The sequence below is a fragment of the Zootoca vivipara genome, chromosome 7 (genome assembly GCF_965207765.1).
Source record: "Zootoca vivipara chromosome 7, rZooViv2.hap1.1, whole genome shotgun sequence".
Classification (NCBI taxonomy): Eukaryota; Metazoa; Chordata; class Lepidosauria; order Squamata; family Lacertidae; genus Zootoca; species Zootoca vivipara.
In genome coordinates, this window is record NC_142590.1 from 62753979 (window position 1) to 62780675 (window position 26697).

The 26697-nt window shown below is 42.2% G+C and overlaps 2 protein-coding genes across 6 annotated transcripts; one reads left to right on the forward strand and one right to left on the reverse strand.

Annotated features, from left to right (window-relative positions):
* Window positions 1-7742: 7742 nt before the first annotated feature.
* Window positions 7743-10482, forward strand: TSHB (thyroid stimulating hormone subunit beta). Its single transcript, XM_035123480.3, has 2 exons — window positions 7743-7913; window positions 9557-10482. The coding sequence occupies exons 1-2, from the start codon at window positions 7746-7748 to the stop codon at window positions 9797-9799; spliced, it is 411 nt and encodes a 136-aa protein (XP_034979371.2). The 5' UTR covers window positions 7743-7745; the 3' UTR covers window positions 9800-10482.
* Window positions 10483-10910: 428 nt separating this feature from the next.
* LOC118089314 (mitochondrial glutamate carrier 1) lies at window positions 10911-25517 on the reverse strand. Of its 5 annotated transcripts, none has more exons than XM_088674434.1 (11): window positions 25428-25517; window positions 19397-19491; window positions 18868-18999; window positions 17521-17646; window positions 17000-17055; window positions 16362-16452; window positions 15402-15520; window positions 13222-13423; window positions 12977-13131; window positions 12662-12737; window positions 10911-12021 (listed from the first exon to the last, which is right to left on the reverse strand). In XM_088674434.1, the coding sequence occupies exons 3-11, from the start codon at window positions 18885-18887 to the stop codon at window positions 11862-11864; spliced, it is 1005 nt and encodes a 334-aa protein (XP_088530560.1). In that variant the 5' UTR covers window positions 18888-18999; window positions 19397-19491; window positions 25428-25517; the 3' UTR covers window positions 10911-11861. The 5 variants fall into 5 exon arrangements, with proteins under 5 accessions (XP_088530560.1, XP_088530559.1, XP_034979762.2 ...); XM_088674433.1 differs by having other exon boundaries at window positions 18868-19038; XM_035123871.3 differs by lacking the exon at window positions 19397-19491 and having other exon boundaries at window positions 18868-19038.
* Window positions 25518-26697: the final 1180 nt, after the last annotated feature.

The window sequence follows — 26697 nt, forward strand, 5'->3', positions numbered from 1 at the left end:
ACTCAAATTGTTAACCAATTAGGCCTGCGAAAACAGTTTAATGATTCATACTGCAAGTGAATGATTAACCTGTGACTAGTGCTGGGAAGGATTAAATCAATCTATCTTTTTCATACAAAAGGTCACAGAAAAAACAATAACTCGGTGTCAAACCCCAAAGCAAAAACGGATAACAGCAGTCCAGTTCTAGGAAATCCCACTTACCATGTGTTGATCTTCTAAACCAGTCTAAGGCATGCTTTAGTTTTGGCTCTTCATTGGATGCATTCAGATGCTAATGGCAAGAGTGTCGTTTTCCAGAAGTGGATACTGGTCCATGGTGATAATGGAGGTGAATGCTCCTACATCAGCATACCACATATGGAAGTGTCAATCTAGAATCAAAACATACCAACATCTGGCAAATCACTGGAACAAATTCTCCCTAATTGGACATTCAAAATATTGTGTATAATCTGTATGTTCACTTCAGAAGCACAAACTGCTGTTGCTTCCTCGCTGCCCATTTCCCCTTCCCAACCCATACTATGCCTATTGTGTGGACAGGCGGAGTCCCCCAAACCCCAGGCGACCCCTGAGCGGCATAACGACTCAAGACAATGTGCTATGGGATTAAAATTGGCCACAACTTTATTAAGATTCAGATGTAGGGAAACTTTAGCTCAGGCATTGGGCGTTCTTCTTCCCAGTCCCCAGCCGGAGTTCTAGAAGGCTTTGGGGTTATCCAGAATGTATGGGGGGTAGGGGCTGGCTCTGGAGAACATATGTTCAAGCAGAGAGAGCCCCCCCCCGTTTGCCGCCGCTGGAGGGGGAGAGCAATGACAACCACTCGGTGTATGGTCAATGCCCTCCCCCATTACCCCTATTACAGGGGACCCCAATCTTGTCACCGCAAAGGGGGTGAGGTCACTGCCGCACGCCCCTCCCTTCAGGAAAATTGCCTAAAGGATTCCGCCCAAGGCCTGAAACCACCAAAGTTGTGACATATTGGCTGGGGTAGGCGGAGATCCCCGGTAACCTGCCTGGGAAGGTAGTGCCAGCTCCGAATTACCAGAGGGCCGCTGGGATCAGGGGGCTGCCCACGACCATGCAAAAGTCACCCTCCATTTGATGTGGTGAGCGGTCATTCTGATGCATTCTTAGAATCTTAGAATTGTAGAGTTGGGAGCGACCCTGATGATCATCTACCGGTAGTTCAGGCATGTCCAACCGGTCGATCGCGGGGCGTCCCTGGTTGATCCTGGTCGATCGTGTGATCCTGATCGATTGGCAAAAAGTAAATAAACCACTGCCATTTTTTGTTTTTGTTTTTAATAGTGGGAGTAGATCGCAGTGTCTTGGGAGTTGGACATGCCTGTCTAGTCCAACCCCCTGAAATGCAGGAATAGTTATTTAGATTTATTTTATTCTACTTATTTAGATTTAGTTTATAACTTTATAATAAAAAGCACAATAACAGAAGAACACAATTTGTACTTTGAAACTTATAAATGAAGGTGTAAGCCACTGCAGCTTCTAGACTTTGAAAACAGGAGACAACATTTATCTATTCATACTTGGGCAATATAATGTGGCAGCTAATGCTGAAGATGGGGGTGATTGCAATTATTGATGAGAGATCATTATGAATGCACATTAAGCACACTTGAAGGGACCCCAGATCCAGTTTTGTGACAATTTAGGGACTATCCAGATGGTTTTTTTAAAACTGTACGCTCCTGATGATTTGTGCTCAAGGTGGTGTCTAGCTGGTTCTATGCAATCCCAATTTCAACAGTTTTTGCGCCTGCAAAAGTTTCAGGGCAGACATACTGTTTAATTTCCCATTGTGACTTCCTTCTGAAATCCTAACATTTCATCCCACAAATCTTTCAGGCTTTGTTTTGTTTCGTTGTCCCTCCATTGTGTGCTGTAGCAGAATAATTAGGTCTGCATCCCTTAACAATCTTTTCAGAATACTGGCACATTTTTTACAACAAATGTGACATCATCATCTTGCCTGCTTTTAAATAGTCACCTTTTGCAATTTCTGTAGCGTTGCTTATCATTGAGGCACATCCAGTGCCCTGATATTTGGGTTCCTGGGATTACTTACCTGACGGCAACACGGCAGCGGTATCTTCTGTTTCATGAAAGTGCGACTCGTTGATGTCAGTGAGAAGGATGTTTTGCTTAGGAGAAAGGTTAGAGATGAATGATTAATACTTAAACTGGCTGTCATTGGATGGAGATCCTAGAGTTTAAGTGGCACATGGACAAATCATGTAACCATCTGGGAAGCAAGTGTGCCTTAGATAAATCAGAAAAGGAGCTGGACTACTACAGTATAGTAGATCCTGAAGAGGTCTCTTAATGAGGGGAATTGTGGAAAGACCTTGTACATGACAAAGGGGGAGTATATTCAGAAAAAGGCATACTGTAATTACAACCCAGTGCAAGGGACTTTTACTATATGAAGTCTCTTGCCTCATTGTCTTGGAGTGAGGATTTGTCTCCTAGATGAAACCTCAGAATCTTCAGCTGAGGAGCTGTGAAGCTGGTCTGGTATTTAAGACACCTAAATACTTTATTTATTCTAACACAAATAATAAATAATAATATTTTTATATTAAAATATTTACAACCCACCTCTCATGATGGCCTGCATAAACCCTGCCAGTCGTTTCACAAATTTTATTAGACCAAATATGCATTGCTAAAGCATAGGACAGGCACATTTCAAGCATCAACCTCACCCCATGATGATATCTGTTTTCTCTTTAGCTAAAAACGTCTGATAGATGCCCAAGAGGAGATTCCACACCCAATTCACACCCCTTCCCTACTAGGCAAAGCAATAATTGCTCAAAACATCTACCTCTGAAGTTTGCCTGCTTACAAGCCCTACCTCATACTGTTGCATGTCCTCTCCCCACAGGTCAGACTCCCTCATCCACTCCCTTTCTACCCAAGATATAAACAAGGGCTCTTAAAAATAAATAAAAGAGATTTTGTCTTCATTGGAACAGCTTAAAGAGCCATGCATATTCCTGGCATGTTAAGTGGACCTTGATCTGATGTAGGGCAAACTAGACACTGAGTATGTCTAGAGCCATTGTAGTGTAGTGGTTAGAGTGTTGGACTAGGACCTGGGAGATCAGGGTTCAAATCCTGACCCGGCCAAGAAGCTCACTGTGGGTCTATTGGGCCAGCCATTATCTCAGTTTAATCTGCCTCAAAGGTTGTTGTGAGAATTGAGTGGGGCAGAGAGAGAGTGTCTTGGAGAAAAAGGTGATTTTGCTGTGCTACAACTCCCATTAACTTTGACTATGCTAACTGAAGCTGATTGGAGTTGGAGTCCAACAACTTTTAGAAGGTTCATCTACTGGCTTTAAAATTACATTTTACCTACTTCTAAGTATTGCTGGTTTTTCTGTTCCACACTAGTCTCTCCTTCCTTCCTTCCTTCCTATCTTGGAATAAATTTTGCTGAAGGGTACGCTGTGGGTTAAACCACAGAGCCTAGGGCTTGCCAATCAGAAGGTCGGTGGTTCGAATCCCCGCGACGGGGTGAGCTCCCGTTGCTCAGTCCCAGCTCCTGCCAACCTAGCCGTTTGAAAGCATGTCAAAGTGCAAGTAGATAAATAGGTACCACTACAGCGGGAAGGTAAACGGTGTTTCTGTGCGCTGCTTTGGTTCGCCAGAAGCGGCTTAGTCATGCTGGCCGCACAACCTGGATGCTGTACGCCGCATCCTTGGCCAATAGAGCGAGATGAGTGCCGCAACTCCAGATTCGGTCACAACTGGACCTAATGGTCACGGGTCCCTTTACCTTTGCCTTTTACAATAAAAATGTTTTAAATAAATAAATAAAATAATATCCCACTGGTGTTTCAAAACCAAACAAAAGAAGAAATAGAATCCGCTCATGTAAACCCATGGTGATGATTGCTGCACTCAGTCCAATGCACCATTATCTTGCTAAAATTAATAGGACCATTGTACTGATGCTGTACTTATGTTTAGATGTGGCAATGTTCCAAAGATATCATATGGGAAGACTCTCCTGGGTTCTCAGACAGAGCACCTGACAGCCATTCTCTGAATGTACCCCTGCTTACTTCCTCACTCCTGCACAATTTATTTCCTGCAAAAATCCACCCATCTGCTGTGGGTGCTCATTTCTGAATTAGGGCCACCTGGGAAAGAGTATATTACATTGAGATAATAACAAACTCATGTCCATGTGTCTCTGGGCAACAGGAAACAACGGAGCCAGTGTGGTGTAGTGGTTAAGAGCAGTAGTCTCATAATCTGGTGAACCAGGTTCGCATCCCTGCTCCTCCACATGCAGCTGCTGGGTGACCTTGGGCTAGTCACACTTCTTTGAAATCTCTCAACCTCACTCACCTCACAGAGTGTTTGTTGTGGGGGAGGAAGGGAAAGGAGAATGTTAACTGCTTTGAGACTCCTTAGGGTAGTGATAAAGCGGGATATCAAATCCAAACTCTTCTTCTTCATTGCCAATATTATATAGACATTCGAACTAGGTTTATCCAACCCATCTTATATAAGTTTCCTGGGCATTCAGAACAACACAACATCTCCCTATTACTACAGGACGAGAGCCCAGAAGTCACATATTCAGTCGCCAGATTTTGTGCTGCCATGATAGATATTCGACGAGGAATGGTTTATGCTACAATTCAATCCTAAACTGAAGGCCCATATTGTTAGATCTGCACTTCTGAAGCCCACCCCATATAGCTGTGTTAACCAATCTTTTAATTTTTCTTATAAATTTTTACTCATCCATTATCTATGCTTAATTAAGTATTCTATGTATATTTTTGGTTCTTGCTCCTATTTATTTAATAGTCATTGGCTTAGATCCATACTGTTATGCTATTTCTTTAGATGTTTTGCTCCATGACTATAATAAAGTACTTGACTCATCATAGCATATGTTTGAGAGATTTATTATAGAAAGTCAAATTAATTAGTGTTGCTCTTGGACACTTAAACCCCTTTTGCCATGATGTAGATCTATTTTTTGAGACCTTGAGAAGAGAAGAGAAACAATAATGTCCCATGGACTGAATAATGAAAATGACTTCTGGCATTGCGGTCAAATAAACCAGTCACCAGCCCTATGCAGCAAGCCACATGATCCACACTTACCTTTTGCCCTGCGCTTTCTAGGCGCAGTCCTGAACTACGGGGATGCATTCAGTTGAGGCCACATAGATGCTATACCTTTTAAAAAAAGGTAAAGGTAAAGGACCCCTGAACGATTAAGTCGAGTCAAAGGTGACTATGGGGTTGCGGCGCTCATCTCGCTTTCAGGCCGAGGGACCTGGTGTTTGTCCACAGACAGCCTTCCGGGTCATGTGGCCAGCGTGACTAAACTGCTCCTGGTGCAGAAGAACACTGTGACGGAAACCAGAGCACATGGAAACGGTTGGCAGGAGCTGGGATAGAGCAACGGGAGCTCACTCCATCATGGGGATTCAAACTGCCAACCTTCTGATTGGCAAGCCAAGAGGCTCAGTGGTTTAGACCACAGTGCCACCTGTGTCCCGTGTCCCATGTCCCCACCTTTACCTATACCTTTAAGGCACATTCAAAGCACATTCTTTCTCTCAAATAATTCTGGCCACTGTAGTTTGTTAAGGGTTGCTGAGAATTTCACATATAGACCTCTCTCTTCTTCCATCACCATTCAAATCTATCCTAAGACCCGCTGATCTGCAGACTGGGTCTGCTTCTCTTCCATGGCAGTTCTTTCCCAACAATTACCAAAGTCAACAAAGGCTTTCCTAAATCCATATATATGTATTTTCATGTTGTGGTAAGTGAAGAATGAATATTAAATTAATTAGCTTTGCCATCCAGCTGCTAGGCGGAGATGTTATAGTTCTCCGTATCTCAATTACATTTCCTGAATGGACAAGTATGAATCTTCAGTAGATATTACTGAGATTAGAAGTAGCAATTAATGCAATTACATAAACAGGTAGATCAGCCAGGAATTAACCAGAAGAGTATAAAAAGCACTCAGAGTTTGTGCTGGAGTTATTGCGTCTGAAGCAGAATCAATGAAGAATCTGGTTCCTGTGTGAAGGAAAGAGCCGGTTGACGGTCTTTCCAGTTTGGCATCACTTCACAGCTGATAGGTGGGTGTCTGGCCAGTGTTCCAGGTTTTGTCTCTATGTAAGTATGTGGGGAATTTAGGAATGACTGCATATTTGTAGATGTTGGCAACTTGTGCCCTACTGTCAGGGTGCCTCCAGAATCCATGCTGCCACTATTTTGCAGGAGGGATTTAAGTGTATATCATAAATTTAGACTTGTGCAATTAAATTGCTTGCTCACCCTAGTACAACAAATCTACTTTTTTAAAGACAGGCTGCTTGCAGTAAGAAAAGTCACAGGAAATGTATTGAAAAGCATGGAATGAATTAATGAGTTGCAGGAAGATGTATGGACACTGCATGCAGGGAGAAGAGGGGGGGGGATCCTGTTGCACAAGTAGGTGTCCTGACGGGATGAGGAAAATGGATACTGCAGTGTCTAACCTCTGTGGAAGCTTTCTGCAAGCAAATCAGAATGAATCTTCAATGAGTAGGTCATCTGGAGGAGCCCTCAGAAAAAGGACTTTTCCTAGGGAGCATTCTGTGGCATCAGCCAGAGGCTTGCCACTCTGTCATCGCTTTGTTCATTCAACCTGACACTCTTACCAGAAGGAGCTCTATTTTCCCAAGCAATGACTATAATACTAGCTTATGGCTTACAAATCCTGAGCATTATGTTTGACCTCTTTTTACAGTATCATTACCGTGTTTCTCCAAAAATAAGACACCATCTTATATTTATTTTTCCTCAAAAAACACACACGGTGGCTTATTTTCAGGGTATGGCTTATTTTTGGAGAAACATGGTATCTTTGGTTTTACTGGGGTTGTTCTTAGTTTGCACAGAGGTTTTAGACTGAGGCAACCATGTACTGAATGTTATGTGTTTCTCTGCTCAGCCTAAAGAAAGGGAGGCTCAAAAACTTTCTATTGCTTCTTTATTCCAACATTTAAGAATGCTTGCTACTTTATGATTGGCAGAACATAATCATTATTGTCCAAGTTATATGTGCATGCACCCTGAAGCTCAAGGGTACTTTTTAAACATTGTTGATCCTTATATATGCAAGCGCACGGGAATGACAGGAGAAAGAGAAGGGCAAGGTAGCCTTGATGCAGAGATTCTCTGTGTCAGGACAATTGTCTTTCTTCAAGATATTCCTTGTCTTTGCAGATGTACATGTTATAGTTTAACTAGGAATTTCCCACTTGGACCTGCCCTCCTTCGATCTAGCTAGGACACAAATACCCTGTTTCTCCAAAAATAAGACGTAGCCATAAAATAAGCCATAGCGGGATTTTTAAGCATTCAAGGAATATAAGCCATACCCCAAAAATAAGCCATAGTGATAGGCTTAATACTTAATAATAATAATGACACCCCCTGAAAATAAGCCACGGTGTGTGTGTTTTTAGGAAAAATAAATATAAAACGGTGTCTTATTTTCGGAGAAACACGGTAGCTTACTTTATGTTTATGTACACAGAAAAACCATGTACCTGATTGCACAGAAAAAAGATCAGAGAATTTGGCAATGGAGACTGGGAAAGTCCCTTATATTCTGTTAATAAGCTACTCCTGACTTCAGAATGTCTAATGTGACTTTGCCTTGCTTTGTTTTTGCATGCAGCATGAATCCTGCCCCTTTCACCTCTCTCTTCCTAGTCTTTGCCCTGACTTTGGGGCAGAGTATGTCCATTTGTGTCCCCGTTGAGTACATCATCCACGTGGAGAAGAGAGAATGTGCCTTCTGCCTGGCCATCAACACCACAATCTGTGAAGGATACTGCATGACACGGGTACGTTCTTACAACACACTATTGAGTCCCTTCTTGGTTGGTTAGGAAAAAAAGAGAGAGTTTTAATAAGTAGCTTAGAACCTATGGAGTAAATAGAGGTAAAGGTAAAGGGACCCCTGACCATTAGGTCCAGTTGCGGACGACTCTGGGGTTGCGGCACTCATCTCGCTTTACTGGCCGAGGGAGTCAGCATACAGCTTCCGGGTCATATGGGCAGCATGACTAAGCCACTTCTGGCGAACCAGAGCAGCACATGGAAATGCCGTTTACCTTCCCACCAGAATGGTACCTATTTATCTACTTGCACTTTGACATGTTTTCAAACTGCTAGGTTGGCAGGAGCAGGGACTGAACAATGGGAGCTGACCCCGTTGCAGGGATTCAAACTGCCGACCTTCTGATCGGCAAGCACCAAGCTCTGTGGTTTAAACCAAAGCGCCACCTGCGTCCCATGGAGTAAATAGGAAAGGATTATTAGACAACAGAGAAGACGAATGAGGTGATATAACGGTTTGAGACATTATACTGAATGTGGAGGTGAAATGGGAGACATTGGGGTAGTCCTGGCTTTGAATCAATGGACTTTTCAGAGACATGGAAGTGATCAAGGACAGTTATCTGTCGCAAGCTATCATCTTGTTCCTACTATGACATTTTCTTAATTTCTAAGGAAATAATTTTCCTTGAGCACATTCAAGAATTATTTTTTGCTTTTTTTATTCTCTTGAAATTTGGGTTAGCCATTTGGCTTATAGGGCTCCGCTAAAGGAAGTAGAGAAGGTGACTTCACCCCACCAGCACACAGCAGGCCCTCACCCATCACGTGATGGTTAGAGTAGTTCTTCCTCGTGGTCTTCAGTAATGGTTGCCTGTGCAGTGCCAGGAGTGGGGGTAGAGAGAGATGGAATCAATACAACACTCATAAATATCAACCAAAACAAAAGAACAGCGATGACAGGCCGTAGGTGAGAAGAATGTGCGGGGCGGCCGGGGGGGGGGAGGGGAGGAATTGCAGTTATTATGATGACCATCAATAACTGATGGGTGGGAACTAAGAGCAGTATGTGTTGGCAACAAATTGGATTTGAAGAATTAAAGGTCATGGCGAATTTTTCCACTCAAAAGGGTGCCTGAGCAACAGGTTGAAAAGCAGGGATATCAAAGTTCCACCAGTTTAAAGAAGGTAAATGTTGAAAGAATGAGCAGATGTTCGGGAAGCAAATGGCCACTGGAAAAGTGGAGGGCCAATTCAGAAAGTGAAAAAACCAAAATATATAATTTCAGATTAACTATTAAAGTAATGGGACAAACCAAAAGAAGAGGGCCAAGAGGTCACAACCAATCTGTTCTGTGCATATTTAGGAATTTGATCCTGCTGAGCAACCCTTCCCCAAATACCAAGGAACCACACAAGGAACCAAGCTCGAACCACAAATTCAACATTATGGTGGGAATGTGCATATGTCATAGCTTGAAAACCCCTCACAAGGATGAAATGGCCTTTCTTGCTTCAGCAACACAGTTACAAAAATGTGACTGTTGGGGAGGGATGAGATGGAGAGATTTCTATCTGAGCACAACATACTGTAAATTATCTGGGTAGGATTAAGCAAAAAGCAATAACCACTGGCATTCTCTTACAGGACAGCAATGGTAAGAAGCTGCTGCCCCAGAGCGCCCGGTCCCAGGAAGTGTGCACATACAAGGACATGGTGTACAAGACCGCGATGATCCCTGGCTGTCAACACCATGTCGTCTCCTACTATTCCTATCCTGTGGCCATGAGCTGCAAGTGTGGGAAATGCAACACTGACTATAGCGACTGTGTGCATGAGGCAAGCAGCACTGATTATTGCGCTACACCTCAGAAGCTACATAACCTATGAGGCCCCTTCTTTTTCTCTCTCTCGTGCACAAAGACACACTATCCCTCCTGTCACATGGCAAGTTTGGGGCATCCAAGAATAAATAGAATGGTTAGCATATCCAACACTTGTTATTTTTTTTAAAAAAGTGTCTAAATAATTTTACATAACAACAACCAGTTGCTGTGTTTTCCATTTTACCTAGGACTCACAGACACAAAAATAATTTTCAGCAGTGTTATAAAGGTGCCTCTGACCATGTGGTTGTACAGACAGACACAAGGAATCCACATTTCTTTGTTGGATTCATTCTCCTTCCTGAGGAAAAGGGGGGGAAAAGGGGAAAAAAGCCAGCCCCTTCCATTCATGCCTTGACAGAGGAGGGAAGTTGTATGTTCGGCCAGAATTGCTATGCTGTTCTCAGCACTGACAGCTACACCAATATTCCATTAGCTCCTGTGATTTGCTTGTCAGTTTTTGCCATTGCTGCATCAAGTATTAATAACCATGGAGATCAAGACCCCTGTGGCACTCCAAAGACTATCTTACTACGTATATCACAAATAATTGTAGACAGCATCTGTCATGGATGCTTTAGCTGGGATTCCTGCATTGCAGGGGGTTGGACTAGATGTTCCTTGGTCCCTTCCAACTCTATGATTCTGAGAAATTTCATGCTGTAATAAATTAGGTCATTTTAAGGTACCACAGGACTCTTGGTTTTCTTTGGGCTAGAGTGCCAGTTGTGTTCATTGTAACATTGTTAATTAGCCATATAAAATAATCATGTGTATAATGAAGGTAGACAACTGCAGGGGGGGCAGGCAGGGTATAGCTAGAAACTGAACCATCACCCAGAGCATAGGAAAAGCGATTTCTGCTGAGCAGACGTAGTGACAGGTGGTTGCCTAGTGAGCTATATAGATAAAGCAGGTCTTTCAGAAGACTGGGGTCATTTCAATTCATCTAGAAAATTGGCAATGCTTACACAAATGTATTCATAAGAATGTGTGACGATAGAAGAATAAGCGATTTAAGAAAAATAGAAACAGTTCCACCCAAGTTGTCAATAACACATGTAGCTATCAAAGGGTACTTAGCAAAGTCACAGGAAAGACAACACACACAGAACTGGTCTGAACCATTTTATTGTGCCAGGATAAGAGCAAAGAAAAATGATCATTCTTGCACTGCCAACACATTATTCATGGTATGTCTAGAGACCATCTTATAATTCATTAGAAAAACACACACCTTTGATAGAGAAATTTTGTAGTTAATTATGAACAGTAAAACCTACAATATAGCTTCACAAAAACATAGCTGCAGCAGCCCAAGAAAAACTGCTTAGCAGTTTATTTGCACAACATGTAGCTTATAGAGATCGCTAGTCCCTATAACTAGGTTCCAGAGAGCATTTCTGAAAACCTTTAGGTCGATAGCCTATCTTGCTTCCTTCACCTGTTAACCCTTGTATTGTATTACATTGCTCTGTATTTAGCAGTCACCACAGGAACCAAATTCTTTACTCTATGTAAAGTTATAAGTTATAAAAGAAAGATATATAAAAAAATTCACAAAATTTGTTCCCATTTTTTAAATCTTTGCTAACAGCAGATAAATTTACCATGCTTGGAACGATTGCAAGTGCCCTCCCCCAATTATTTTGTTTAAAGTTTCTTTTCCTGTTCCACTCATAAAAAAAGGTTTTCTGATATATCCTCCCATAGCCAGGCTTAATAAAAAGTAGCCATTGCCATTCCATTACCAGAGGCTTCAGTCTTCTAACTCCCAGAATGTATGCTGCATTCTACATATTCAGATGGCTGTCCTACTGTGTCACAACTCTTGGCTTTTTACTTCATAAGAAAAAGAGACACATCACCATTAGAGAACTACGTGCCTACTCAGTCTGGCTCCAAAACCTGATAACATTTAAGGAGCTCAGGTGGACTTAGCTTTGAGTCTAAGTTTTGACAGAAGAAACACTGATAATTCAATCTGAAATTTCACTGTTTTCTTGTGTCTTGTCTGGTGATTCTTCTGGATTCATTCCAGTAGGTCCAAAGAATAAGGAGGAAGTCTAAGGAGAAAGTCTTCCATACTGGTATAGCTCAATAAGAAATTCTCCAACACCAATAAAGTAAATACCTTGAGCTATACCAAAAAGAGGTGCAATGACCAAGGCTCGGCAACCAGCCCCTTTAAGGAAGGCTAAGGGACCCTCCTTCACCCAAAGTTTCCTGAAAGAGAGAAAACAATACCAGATATATACTTGACTACTAAATTCTGCACGTATCATTTCACAACTCCTGTGTCCAGATCTGAACATTCACCCAAAAATGTTCTCTATGCATACTCCTGCCAAAAACCTGAAGACCTGATTCCCTCCTGCAGCTGTAATTCATCTCTCACCCTATAAAAAGAAGTCTTAAAAGAGAAAGGAACACACCAGAAATTGGCATGATTCCTACAAGTTTATGGCCAATTCAAAGGGTATAGCTTCCATATGGAAGCTACTGAAAACCATTTCTGTATGGCTATACTTCAAGCAATGGTTGTGATATTTGACAGCTGGTTCTTCAGCACATATTCCAGAATAAATCATGTTGGAAGTAGCCATGTGCTTAGGGTCAATCAGTTACTCCTACTTTTATAAGATTCACAGCTGCCTTCTGACTGCAGAGGTTACAGTGGCAAATTAGGGGAAACTGCCTTCATATGTCTGAAGATCAGCTTAAAAGGCCTAGTGTGAATGCATGTACTTTTCATGTCTTCTCAAACAGCAAACCTCCTCCACATTTAACACACTGTTTAACATTACAAACATTTGCTTACACTCTGGCTGAACAGTCAGTTATTCATAGTGCTTTTATTACTTACCGTGCACAATCAATAATTCCATTATAACTCTCTTCGTTTCTTCCCTTGCCCATTGACTGAAGGCGAGTTTTTATTACTGCAAGATAAAAATATCGTTTGCCAGGTTAGAAGACTAATGCAGGCAAGCATTAATCTGTTAATCTGAAGACAACAAGCTTCCCTACACAGAAAGCCCTAACAGATGGAAGGGTAGCTTCCCGAGATTCACAAGGAAATCCACTTTTCCCAATATTTCCCTATAACTACTGTATGGAGAAGCATGAAACACATGAAACACAGAAACACAAAAGAGATGAGATATAAATCTTCTCTTACCATCACAGGGATTGACAGACACAGCTGCCACTGAACCAGCCATGCAACCAGCAAGAAAAGAACAAAAGAAAGGGGCTTTCTCTTCCAGGGAATTGTGTCCTGCTCTGTTCAGATGGGCAAACAGTGGGAAATAGATGACCGAGAATGGGACATCCCTAAAACACAAGAGTTATTGCATTTTTTATAAAGGCATATACTGTAAAAACTGGGCTGGGAATGGGAAGGACAAGATGCTCCATCCTTACCTCAGCAAGGTGGCTCCAAGACCCTTGTAGAGTCCTTTAATGCCCTGGGTATGCAGAAGCTCGAATGCTATCTGTGTGGCAGATATCCTCCTTGGAAAGGTAATTGGTCCTACATTGTATGCTCTGGTTAGAACAGGGCTGACAGCTACAAGCTTGCATCCAGGAGATGAACAAGGAACTCTGCTCACAAGCTGCTGAGATGCTGAAAGCACAATTAAAAATACATCAGGCCCATTGGTCTCCTGAAATTTATGATTTCACCCTGAACATAAACAAGTCTGTCTGAGATGCATTCTAAATCTGAATACCTGAAGGTCTGATCCCTGGAAATCCCTTCAACTCCTGTATCAAAATCTATAAGCAGCTCTGTGATAGTGAAACATAAGCACTATTTGGACATTCTAAGGGCTTATCCACTCTTACCTTTCCTCCACACTTTCCAAGTGTGGCCTGTGCTTTAAAGCTCTGTATCCAAGTACAGTCAAACCTCGGTTCTTGAACGTAATCTGTTCTGGAAGCCCGTTCGGCTTCTGAAATTTTTGACAACTGAGGTGCGGCTTCTGATTGGTTGCAGGAGCTTCCTGCACTCAAGCGGAACCTGTGTCGGATGTTCAGTTTCTGAAAAATGTTGGAAAACCAGAGCATTTACTTTTGGGTTTTCAGCTTTCAGAAGCCGAAACATTCCAAAATGGAAGCATTTGGGAGCCGAGGTTTGAGTGTACTTTCTTTTCTGCTCTGGAGTTTTCACCGTGAAAACCTGCTCTTTACCACTGAATAGGAGCTGACAACAATCTGTTGAGAACCTAAATTGCCATTCATTGCGCTTCAGCTTTAAATAGTGGGTTTTTGCGGAAAAGTTCTGGGGGGAGGGGAGCACTTGGATACAGAGCTTTAAAGTGCAGACCTGTGCCTGGAAAGCATGGGGCAAAATATAAGTGTTGATACAATCACATGGAACAGGACATGCCTATTGGCCTTGCCATCTATGAGCTGAGGGAAGGTCCGAAGAAGGGAGTCTGTTATATGCACATAGGTTCCCCCTGCAATCTGAAATCCTGATTGCACAGCAGGGAGCTCTAGCTTATGTGCTGACTTCTGGTGTCTTGCCTTGCTCATTAACAGTGTTCCATATTTCTGAGTCATCAATTCCCTACATAAGACTTTGCTCCTATACAGACAACACAGTACAGATACTCAATTTCTAACTTATCTGGCTCAATAACTTAAAAGCATTACTGAGTTCTGGTACTGATTAAAGCACTGTTGTGCCTTAGATTACCATTTCTGGTCAGTTAGACAATACATTCAAATGATCCCTTATGGTACATAACTTTCTGCAGCCACCATCCATAGCAGGATGAGATAAAATACCAGACACTTACTCATCACTCACTCACTCACACACACACTTCACTAGGTCTCTCACTGGCCAAAACAGATCAAACCATGGGTAGGGACAATATTATTCCTAATCCCTGTTCTTGTTTTACAAGCCACCAAGTTACTACTGACCTCGCTTATGACAGCCAAAACTAATGGTAATTGAAACCTACGCCAAACTGAACATCTCTTGTTCAACAGTTCATGTTAGAGTTTGTATGTAACACCAAGCCAAATCATGGTGTGTGCATAGGTACTCAGTACTTGCAGCAAAAACTGCAGCTACTTAACTCCTCCCCTGGGTCCTGCTAAGTTTGGCTTAGTGTTATGTCTGAACATGGAGTTGCAGTTTGTCTCCCCTTTACAGACTACAAGTCCAGGTTCACACGTAATGCTAAGCCAAACCATAGCTTAACCTCAGGTAGCCTAGCAGCAGTAGGACTTGGGGAAGAGTGAAGTGACCATGATTGTTACCATGAGTACTTGCACACTCATGTTGATAGTTGGATAGTTTTGCTTAGTGTTATGTGTGAACCAGACTATTGTATGAAACGGCATTTTCGTGGACTCTGGCACTCGGCATAGTGTCCCATTGCGCCAGAAGCCGTTTAGTCATGCTGGCCACATGACTCAGAAAGCTGTCTGATGACAAACACCGGCTTCCTCAGCCTGAAAGTGGAGATGAGCACTGCACCCTATAGTCAAATCTGACTAGACATAACCATCCAGGGGTCCATTACTTTAGCTTTGTGTGAACATCCAATAACCTGTTCTCAGAGATGATAGGCAAGAACTGTTACCTAGTCGTCCTGCATCTTGAAGTTGGATTTTCAGCATCTCCATTGGAGTGGTGATAATAACTTGGCAGGTTCCAGCACCACAACCGGCCATCATCTCCTTAGATAAAGAAAGGGCTACCCTGTAATAAAAAGAATATTTATTAAATGTATTATTTACACTAAAAATATTATTTTAAACACTAAAATATACAAGCATGCAATATCCAAGAAAAGGAAAAGGCTGTATGAAGGAAATACATAATTTATCTTCAGATTAGCAAGGGGCTTTGAGAATCAAACCCATTGAAAAATGACACAATAGCTTCTTGCAGTCAATATCCCATCAGGACATATGATTATAATATTTATGTTTACAATGAAAATCACCAGATTTTGTCAGTCCATATAAAGTTGCATATTGGAATATCAATGTTCTGTGTTAGATCTTCCCTCCCTTTCCCTGCCCATCCTGCAGCAAGTTACTGAAATCATGAAATTTTGCAAAGATGTGTTTAATACACACATATTATCCTCCTTGCAATATCTGGACTTTCACAAAGTTCAACAAAATAACTTTGGAGGTAGCAATGATCAAGGAAATGAGGAAGGAGTGGCTTGGGATAGAAATGCATGAATGATTGTGCATTGCAGAAATCATGAGAACGAGCTAGATTATGCGCATCACAAAGATGACCTGTTCTTCCAGCCCATTGGGCCCTTCAAAGTAGTCTATCCAGCACACAGTAAGTTTTGCTTTCTGTTTTCAATAATTTATTATCTTCTACTTGTTCAGAAGATTCATAATATTGCATGCCTTGCTATAAACATATTATTGTTCATTCTGCTCTCAAAGGTGATCAAAAAACTGTTTAATGAGCTTTGCACAATTTGTCCCATTCACGTAATGGAGCCTGCAATGAATACAGACTTAACTTATGTACGGTACAAATGAAACAGCTCTAGTATCTCAAGTTAACATACCCATCCTTGGCAAGAAGGTGCCTAAAATAGTCATTAGCAGCCAGTTTGATAGCCTTCTCGGGTGTTACAAGGGTCAGATTCACTGCTGCACCTAAAAATAAATACACACTTAAGCTTAATTGAAATTAGGAGATTTTCTTTGTTTTAAAATATATTTTGATTATAGGTATCCCACATAGTTTATTGTGACAGGGACTCAAATTCCAGTTTTCAAAGTCATTGGAAATAGTCTAGAAACTTCAAATCAGCTATTGGAGTTATACAGTCATTTACAAAACTCCAATCTTAAAAGCAATAGGAGATTGTGGCAGAAGGAGAACAAATGGAAATCCTGTTGTGTGAGCAGACTGCATCTCATTTCCTGTTGTGTGAGCAGACTGCATCTCATTTTGCGCATCATTGTTTCAAATGTCTGAGCTTTGAACAGCACAGCTCTATGCATGTTTACTTAAAAGTAAGTTCCAGAAACAATGCAGCCAACTCACTAGTAAATACATTGAGATCTCCAATTCTGACCTTTCAAGATGAGTCCCCCCTAATCATAATGGATGAGACCCCAATGAATAAGTCCTCAATTATCATGAAGTAGTATAACTGTGTTAGTTACAGCCAGTTACAAAAACAAGGAAAAGACTTACCTCTGTACATTCCAAAATAGCCTTCTGAACGCAGTGTTTTCATTAGACAATCCAACCTGATCAAGACACAACAATATAGTCAGAGATTCCCTGTCACTAAGACACTCGTCATATTTGATATTAGAGCTTAGCAGCAGTGACCAATGTAATATACAATACAAAAATATATCACATCAAGTCTTAATAATATGTATTTTACAAAGAAAAATAAAATAATACCTCATTATAGCTATTTAAATGCAACATATAATTGCTTGTTTATAACCCTTATTGTTCCCTAGTATCCAAAATGAGGCTAATTTTTTCATTTTTCATTTACCTTATTTCATTCACCGGTACATTATTCTTTATTTTATACATACAAATAAAGACCCATACTTGATGGAGTCATTCCATTAATAATTGTGGATTTCTTCTTTCATCCCAACACCTACATCTATCTGTAGGTACTTGCAAATGGTGAAAGAGCTGCTCAAATATTAAGTCAATCTAGATGCAATACATTTCCAGTGATCACTTACATGCTTTTGTAGACTTGCTGTCCACTTCTCTGATTCTGTAGCCTGGTTTTAACCAGGTCAATTGGAAATATACAAGTAACGCCAATGATCCCTGCAGCTCCTCCATTAATAAGTTTAGCGGGCAAACTGAACAAGAGAAAACAGAATTCCATTGTATGCAATTGAACCAAGAATTTCCAAAACTAGGCTGGAGAAGAGTTATGCTGCATATTTATTTGATTTATATCAAATTCAGTTCTGGGATGCACCAAATTCTGACTTCCTTGAGACTGGCCACAGACTGTGTTGCTTTCAGCATTGCCACAATGAAGCTTTTAGAGCACTTCATATAACAATGGTACATATCTGTAACATACATGAAAAAACACAGGGTTGTAGCCAAAGCTGCTGTTCCACTCACACAATAGAACTTCCTCCTCTTCTCTTTTCCTCTGCAGTCCCCTCATCCTCAAAATCTGTTCCACAGTCTTGGGGACCTTCTACAGTGTATTTTTGGACTGTGCAGGGAGAAGTCCAGTTGTACAAACACAAGTCCACTCATGCAATGTTGGATACAGTGCATAACCTGCAGTGTTTCTAAATATGTGTTTAATATATGTACATCCCTCAAAGAATTTCTTATGTGCTTGGTATGAACACATCATACTGAGACTATTGCATGCTAGAGATGCTTCATATGCACAGGCTTGCATTACAGTTATGACTCTCTGCCACAACAACCTCTATTTTCTTGTCTCCCTTACTATTCCATGCCAAATCAGGCTGGTTCCTTTAGGTCTCTCATTCCACCTTGTCTAGAGAGACAAGAGAGGCTATTTATGGAATGGAGAGAATGGCCCTGCTACATTTCAGACCACATGCAGTTATTATTCAGGAGCATATATACTTCTAGCTATTATGAAGTATGTAAAAATAACCCATTATAACTGCTCTTAAATACATCTTTGTTGCAATTTAATCTCAAATATGTTAAAAAACAGGTCTTTGAAATTTGTTATAAAACTATTGATCAAATAAATAAATAACAACAATAATAAAAAATTATTTGTATCCTGCCCTCCCCTGCTGTAGCTGGGCTCAGAGTGGCTAACATCATATAAAACACAATATACATAAAAACAAACAAACGATTAAAATGCATCCCAAAATTAATTCAAATAAATTAAAATTAAAGTTAGACTGGACAAATCACCACCCTGAAGTTAAATAAAATAAAAAACCAAACATTTTACATACTTCATTTTGCAGCATTTGTTGTCATGTTCATTCTGTAAATCAATTGCACTGTTTCTCCAACGCCTGCATTGAGGCTCACTATATTTCTAAAAACTTGGGAAGGACACATACCTAATCTGTTTCTCAGCCATCTTTTTTGGAATTACAAAGGAAAAAGTGCTCCAAGATGTTTTTGGTCAGTAAGTAATACAAGCTGCCAATGGTGATAAGTTGGTTCCTCAAAGAGACAATTCTGTCTAATATCTGCAGAGTGAATTGAAGCTTTAAAATCCATCTGTGGTTCTATAAATAATCCAAAGTTATCTCATTGGCTGTTTCACCATACACGCATTTCAAACAGCTCACAGCATCTCAAATTCAGTATGACAAATCAGAATACCCTCTAACCACTACTGTTACACCAAGTGTCATCATCCGTTATTAATACCTAGGTGATTAATTTATACCATAAGAGACGCAACTGAAATATATTATATTGATGTAGGAATGACTGAGGAACTGGGACATTATAGGGAAGATGGTATCTTTAGCGACACAGGGTTGAGGGTGAGAAGTCATGCACAAAACAATTTAAAATCATAATGTACTATTAGCATAAATGAAAAAATAGTAACTTAGGCTACAATCCAAAAACACTTACCAGGGAGGAAGTGCCACTAAACTCAATGGGAATAAACCAAATTTTGCATAAACATACACAGGATTGCATTGCATGACTTCAAGGAATGGGCATATCTGTGAAGAGGAAGAAAATACTAATAATATTTCCTAGGGCAATTATGGAAAGTACCTCTGGAAGGCCATGCTGAAATGTGTCAGAGCAATGCCATTATCACATGGGCAGCCATGTTACTAATTGGGGTTCCCCGTTCCCATGATGAGACAACACACCAGTGCTTCCACGGAAGACCATGCTAAAATGCATCAGAGCAATGCCACTATCACATGGGTAGCCAGGTTAGTAATTGGGATTCCCAGTGCCCACCGGGGGTGTCATGCAATAAAGAGCAAATGACCAAGAAGCAATGACCAGCCTGGAGGTAGAGTTTCCATTGCTAGCATCAGAGAAGAGTACATTGTACAAAAAGTGAGATATTATTAGCCTACAGTCTGATCATCTGATATGCATAGTCTGTGAAGCCCACAGGGAAATTTCAGTTGCGGCATTAAAGTGTTTCCAGTTTCAAAAAGGCTTTTTAATTTTGTACAACAGCAAACAAATATAGTGACAGTTTTGATTTATCCTCTCCTGTGACTGCTCAAGGCAGGTGTAATTATATAATTGCTCTTGCCTGAGAAAAACAATGAAAAGTGATCTCTGCTTTGCTCATCCCATATTTCTTTTGTCAATTCTTCTTGTATCAAATTCCCACAATGGTGCAATTTAGCAAAGCAATACTAAAAACACATGCATCACAAATAAATGAAACACATAGCAAAATATTATTCAAAATGCAATGATTTAGATACGTAAAACCCTAAAACCTGCTGATTCACATTCCCTTGCTACTGAAACTCTTTCTCAACTTCCAAGGGAGGTAAGATATGAAATTCACTCTCTCTCTCTCTCTGTGCAGTGTGTTTTAGCTCAGGGGTGGTAACCTTCAGGCTTGCAGGACCTTTAAAAAATAAAAATAAATAAAACAAAACCCTGAAGTCCACCAGTTGGAGCCAGTTGCAAAATAGTAGTGGTTGGAGAGCAAAAGCAGAAACAACATACCACATGAGCAGGGTGGGGAATCTTAGGCACAGGGGCTGAATGCAGGCCCCTCCCCCAGGCTTCTTTACCTTACCCCTAAAATTCTTCCTTGGCCACACCCCTCAGTGGCCCTGGATCTCCCCTGGAGCGTTTTTGCCTGGCTGGAATATGTCCTTGAACTCCAATAAAGACTCTTGCTTCTCTGGATGGAGGAGGGCTTGAAACCCATCGACTATCCTCACCTGGTTTAGCCGGCCAGTTGAAGCTGTTCCTGGGGTGTGGCCATTGTTGCATTCTGACAGCTTCTGGGAGCTGCAGGTGAGAGCTGAGTGCAGGGTGGGGACCAAAGGTGGACAAACTACCCCAGAAGTAGTAGGACCTGTCCCCCAGCAGAAGTACTATCCCTCCCCTAACACTCCATACACCCCAGAGGAAGTACAATACACAAAAATTGGAGAAGCTACTGACTGTAGAAGTAGGAAAGTGATAAGAGAGGCTGTTGTGCTCTGAAGCCACTTTTCATCAGATCAGAAGTGAATACTAACGAGAAATGGATATGGGGCTCAACTTATAGAATGCAAGGCAAGCCCAGGGTGTTCTGAGCTGGTTCCAAGGCTCAGTTCTGGGCCATTACCAATTTGGACCAGGAGAGACACACCAAACACTTATACGCATGAAATTTCACTCCTTCCATCAGCAGGAGGCAGAAGTAGGAAGTAGTTAGAACAACAGTTGTTGGTTCAGAATTGGTTAGCACTTTCTAGTCGTCTATTTTTTCTGAAGCATTTTGCCAGCAGACCTTCCGCTGGGACGGCATGTACAGGGTTGCAAGCAATGATAGCTTATTCCAGCCCCATCCACAGCTGCTTCCTTCAAATTCACCCAATGATGGTCTGCAAGTACTGGCTCTCTCAACCTGCATCCTACAAAATGCTCCCGGTAATTCTAGTCCATATACTCTGCATGCCGTTCTAAGATTACAGCCTTTTTCTGGCAGGTCTCCTGGGCCTTTTAACAGTTCCATGCCCTGGCAACAGTTATACAAAGGGCAGTCTCAAGCAGGTTGCGCGCCCTGGTGCTGAGGGGCGGAGATCGCTCCGGCGCCCCCGCCCTCGCAGCACCCTGCCTATCGGTCTGGCGCCCCGCACCACCGGGACTCTACGTAGAGCCGGCCCTGGTTATACACATAAAGCACTCTCCATCACCAAACCTTCATGACAGGCTGCATTTGTTACATTTCTGTGTCCTTTTCTTCTTGGCAAAAGTTGAAACTTTCTTCATCCTCCAGGCTTTCCCATGCTTTTAAAAGCTGGATTTAAAGGGGAGGCATTTAAATTGCAGTCCTATACTTACTTTGGAGCAAGTCCCACAGTAGGGTCTTAATTGCTCTGGTTTTATTGTTTTACTAATCCACCTGGTTTTATGCAAGCCATTTTGGGAATCTCAAATAACTAAAGGTTCAAATAACTAAAGGCATGCAGGGGAAAGCAATGGCAGGGTGTTTGTGTTGTCAACTTTAATACTGTTTGCAAAAAAAACCCAAACGGTACCAGCCCCACTACCGTTTTGTGGTTGATTCCTCTTATTTTTCCAAGCAGAGAAGGTGAGGTTGGGTGGGTGGGGAAAGGTCTGCACAGAACGTACATGGGGTGGGGTGGGGTTAGTGGTTATGTTGCTTCTCTCCACTTTTCTCATTGCCAGACGGTGGGTGGGTAAGAGTGCCATTTCACAACAAACACCATGCCTCTGATGGACTATACCCCACAAAAACTTAAGCCATAATAAATGAGGTGGTTTTAAGGTGCCACCGCTTCATTATTTTTGCTGCCAACAGACTTAGAACAGCTCACCCTCTTGGAAATTATGTGGGTGGCTTCAAGAAAGGGCGCTATATTCTCCCCACACTCTTTTCACAGCTGCACAGCAGACATAAAAATTGAGTTAAGTGCAGCTTTATCAATGCAGCATTAGAAACATCTGTTTTCCGCCTGTCAGCCAGCAGTTCAGCAAGACACAGGAGCTCTAGAAAAGGGCATTTTAACACAAATACGCATACCCATATCCAGTACCGGATTTACGTATAAGCTAAACAAGCTATAGCTTAGGGCCCCACTCTCTTGGGACCCCCCAAAAAATTAAACAAAAAAACCCTGGATGTACATTTCCAAAATATAAGATAAACAAATAAAATAGATTATGAGTCTTTGTAAATTATGTTTCTAAATGAACTTTAGTTATTTCCAAATGCTGGCCCCCTTGCCTGAGTGGGACCCAGTTACCTACTCTGAAGTGGAAACACTTATAGACCAATTTAAGGCGGGCAAGGCACCCGGAGATGACCTTATATCCATTGATGTTATCAAAGCCAATTAGGATTGGTGGTGCCCACTCCTAGCAGCACTTTATACTCATATAAATAAAACAGCGAAGTTCCCCCCAAGCTGGAACTCAGCACTGATTGTATTAATACATAAGAAAGGGCCGTGTACTGACCCGGCCAATTTTAGGCCAATCAGCTTGCTGAATGTTATCGGGAAGATTTACTCAAGATTTCTGCTCAATAAATTAACGATCTGGATGGAGAGCAATAACATTATCGCAGAGGAACAGGCGGGTTTCCGCCCTGGAAGATCGACAACAGACCAAATTCTAATCCTGAACCATCTGGCCAACAAATATGCTGGCAAAGGCCTAAAAGCCCTCCATGTCGCCTTTATAGACTTTAAGCAGGCCTTTGATTTAATCCCCAGGAACCAGCTATGGACAAAACTGGCAGCGACATCTATCGACCGCCTCCTCCTTTTGCTGATTATGAATTTGCATACAAACACCTTTCTGAGAATTAGGCTAGATGGCAAGGGGCTAGTCTCTAATCCGGTTGCCACCACTAGAGGGGTAAGACAGGGCTGCTTGCTTGCTCCTGCCCTATTTAATTTCTATATTAACTCACTAGTGGCCCATATGACCAATGCTGTTTTCCATCCACCAAAATTAGCAGGTAGAGCCTTGAATGTCCTACTGTATGCGGATGACGCCGCCCTCTTAGCTACCTCCCCCATTGGGTTAAGGAGGATGCTTCGAGTTCTTCATGAATACGTGACCCAACACGAGCTCCATCTTAATTATGCCAAGACCAAAATAATGGTCTTTGCTGCTCGACCAAAACCTAATTTGTGGTCAATTAATGGTATTCCCATAGAGCAGGTTAGTTGCTTCAAATACCTGGGTCAGATAGTTCGATCAAACAGGTCCTTCTTGGCACACAGAGAATATATAGCCACAAATGCTTCTAAAGCAGCTCTGTTGATTAGATCCCTGTATTCCAAGAAACAGGCACAAACAGTAGATGTTGCCCTGCGACTCTTTAAAATGAAAGTTCTCCCACTACTGCTGGTGGGCATTGCCTTGGGTTCGCGTAGGGACTTTGTAAGATTGGAATCTATCCAATCACAATTCCTCAGGGCCATTCTCAGGATCCCCCCTTCTGTTGCGGGTGCGATCATGAGATTGGAGACCGGTTGCCAAGCCTTTACGTATGTGGCCCTGAAAGCGAAATTATGGCTATGGCTCAAACTATGTTTCAGACCGATGGGTTTGGCCCCCCTGATTCTGAGGGATAATTTTAAATCTCCATGGGAAAGGGAAGTGGTAGAGGAAGTGCAAAAGTGCGGTCTGTCCTCCCTTTATATTGAGTCCATGACATACAGCCGCGCTAAAGCGATGATCGCTCAGAGATTGGGGGATATCGCCAGACAGGAGGACATAGCCCGCGTGAAATCTGGGATGTTTTTAGGGGAGCAGGTGTATCGGTCTGCACCAGCCCGTTACCTGGCGGATATCCACTACGTGGAATACCGCAGACTAATTACTGCGGCTAGACTGAATGTCCTTGATTCGGCGGTTTTGAGGGGAAGATTTGGAGGAGTCCCATACGGTCAGAGAATGTGCCATTGCGCCTTGGGTGAGGTAGAATCCACAGAACACATTCTACTGAGTTGTCCCTTTTATAATGATTTAAGGCAATATCTTATAGACCCGTATTTATCTGAGTTTAGTTCCCGACCAAGAGAATGGCAGGCAGCATATTCGCTAAACAAGCCCACTGGGAAAATAACCTTCTCAGTGGCTAAATTCCTCTTCCTGGCGCTCAAGTGTCGGAAACGTATAATTGAATGTCTTGATGTGGGTTATCTGTAGGAGGTTTAGTAGCGCGGTCATACCCCATTTATGTGTCCCTCTGATGCCTTCAGTTTTATATTTTTATATTTTTATGTATCCCTCTGATGCCTTCAGTTTTATATGTTTATCCTTGTATTGAGAAATGTTTTTTTGTTTGTTTGTTTCTGACTATCGGTCAAATAAAGTATATTGATTGATTGGTTATTTCCAAATGCCAATGTGTTTGCATTATTAAGTTTGTTATGAATAAAAATCATTTTAAGTTAGAGCTTAATAATTATTTGACTATTAATATACTTAATTGTATTTGACTATTAATATACTTAATTGTATTTCACTATTAATACAGTATACTTCTTAATTGTGTTTCAGTTCAACAATTACTTTGATAAAATATATATTTTGTTATAATGTGCAAATAGCTTTAGGTACCTATTAGGTCCATACATCACCATACTGTATAGCATATATTCAACACAAATACAGCGACAATTTGTTGTTGACAAAGGACAGCTGGACATATAAAGGGCCCCATTACCTTCAGTAGCTTAGGGCCTCATCAAACCTAAATCCGGCCCTGCCCATATCCCAGCCCCTCAGCTCAGTACCATTTATCTCAAGGAACCACCCTTGGCCATGAATGTTATTAGCCCTTATATGCCATGCCAAGGAGGGGGTCGGTATTTGGAATCAAATGGCAACGGAGCGGTGACCAGGCAACACGAGCTGTCCCTCCCTTCGGGTCAACTGACGGCCAACGGCTCTCGGTTTCAAATTCTACGCATTTACTCACCTAGCCGCCGCGAGAAGAGCCGCCGCTCCATTGACAGGCAGGTAGAAAAGAATCGCCGCCACCGCTCAGCGGGCTGTGCGTCTCCCGCCTGCGCGGAAGGCGCGCTGCGATTGGCTAGAGCTGCCGCCACCCACCCAATGATAGGAAGAGGCTGGGCTCGCTCGCTTCCCCCCCGCCCCTCAGTCGCCGGCAGTAAAGGCGCGCTGCTCAAAATACTCTATGGGACACATTGGCAGCCCGTTCACCGTTAATCTCCTTCCTTTCAGCGCCCCACTCGTTCCTATCTACCCTCTGCACCCGCAGCTCCGCTCTTCCAGGTCCTCAGCCCTCGACCATGTTTAAAGGCGCAGCTTGTGTATGTTGTCAATCAATCAATCAATCAATCAATAACTTCATTTTGCAGGTGGCTGGCAACAAGGCTAGCTGCCATGACCTCAGAACCGACAGAGCCGTTTGAGCGGGCTGCTACAAGTCCACACGAATTCCTGCTTTCTTGTGCACTCCTTTGTCCAATGTTGTTGCAATGTACCTGCCAATATTTCGGGAATAGTTTCTGCTGAAGGTATTGGCTGGGTTAAAAATGTAAGATGAGAAGGCAACCCACTTGAGGCAGTGCGACGATGCAGGCAAGAATTTATATACTGGGTATAGGGTGATAGGTATAAATTCAATTCAATAAATAAAGAAGAGTTTCATGGATGGAGCTTAAAGCAAGATTCATGTGTGTGTCTTGGGGTCGGTGAAGCCCTGCTTTTCCCCCACCTGGTCAGCCTACATCTAGGATCAAAGAAAAGGGCTACTTTTCAGACAAATAGTTTTGTTACATCTCTGTTTAGAACACGTGACGTGAGGGGAACTTTTGGCCTTCCTGATTTTGATGAACCACACCTCCCATCATCCTCGGCCCTTGGCCATGCTTGCTGGGACTGAAGAGAGGTGCGGTTTGCAACATCTGGAGGGTCAAAGGTTCCCCAAACCTGCTTTAGAACCACTGATGCCTGCCTGCTGTATCTTGGCAGCAGAGAAAGCTATAGGGCTCTCAAGGAGAAGGAATGTGAAACTTCTCAGGAACTTGGTTTGTGGGGCAGGCAGTTGCTCATCTCAGCACAAGCCCAGATACCTCAGTGCAAGACCAGCTTCAGTTCAGCGTTATTTGATACTCTGTACTGCCTGAGGGAGAAATGAGAAAGGGGTGGCTTACATATAATGTTCCGTTTTTCTCTGGCTTGCTCCCCTTTCCCCAGCCCCTATTGGGGCTCTTGTAGCTTTA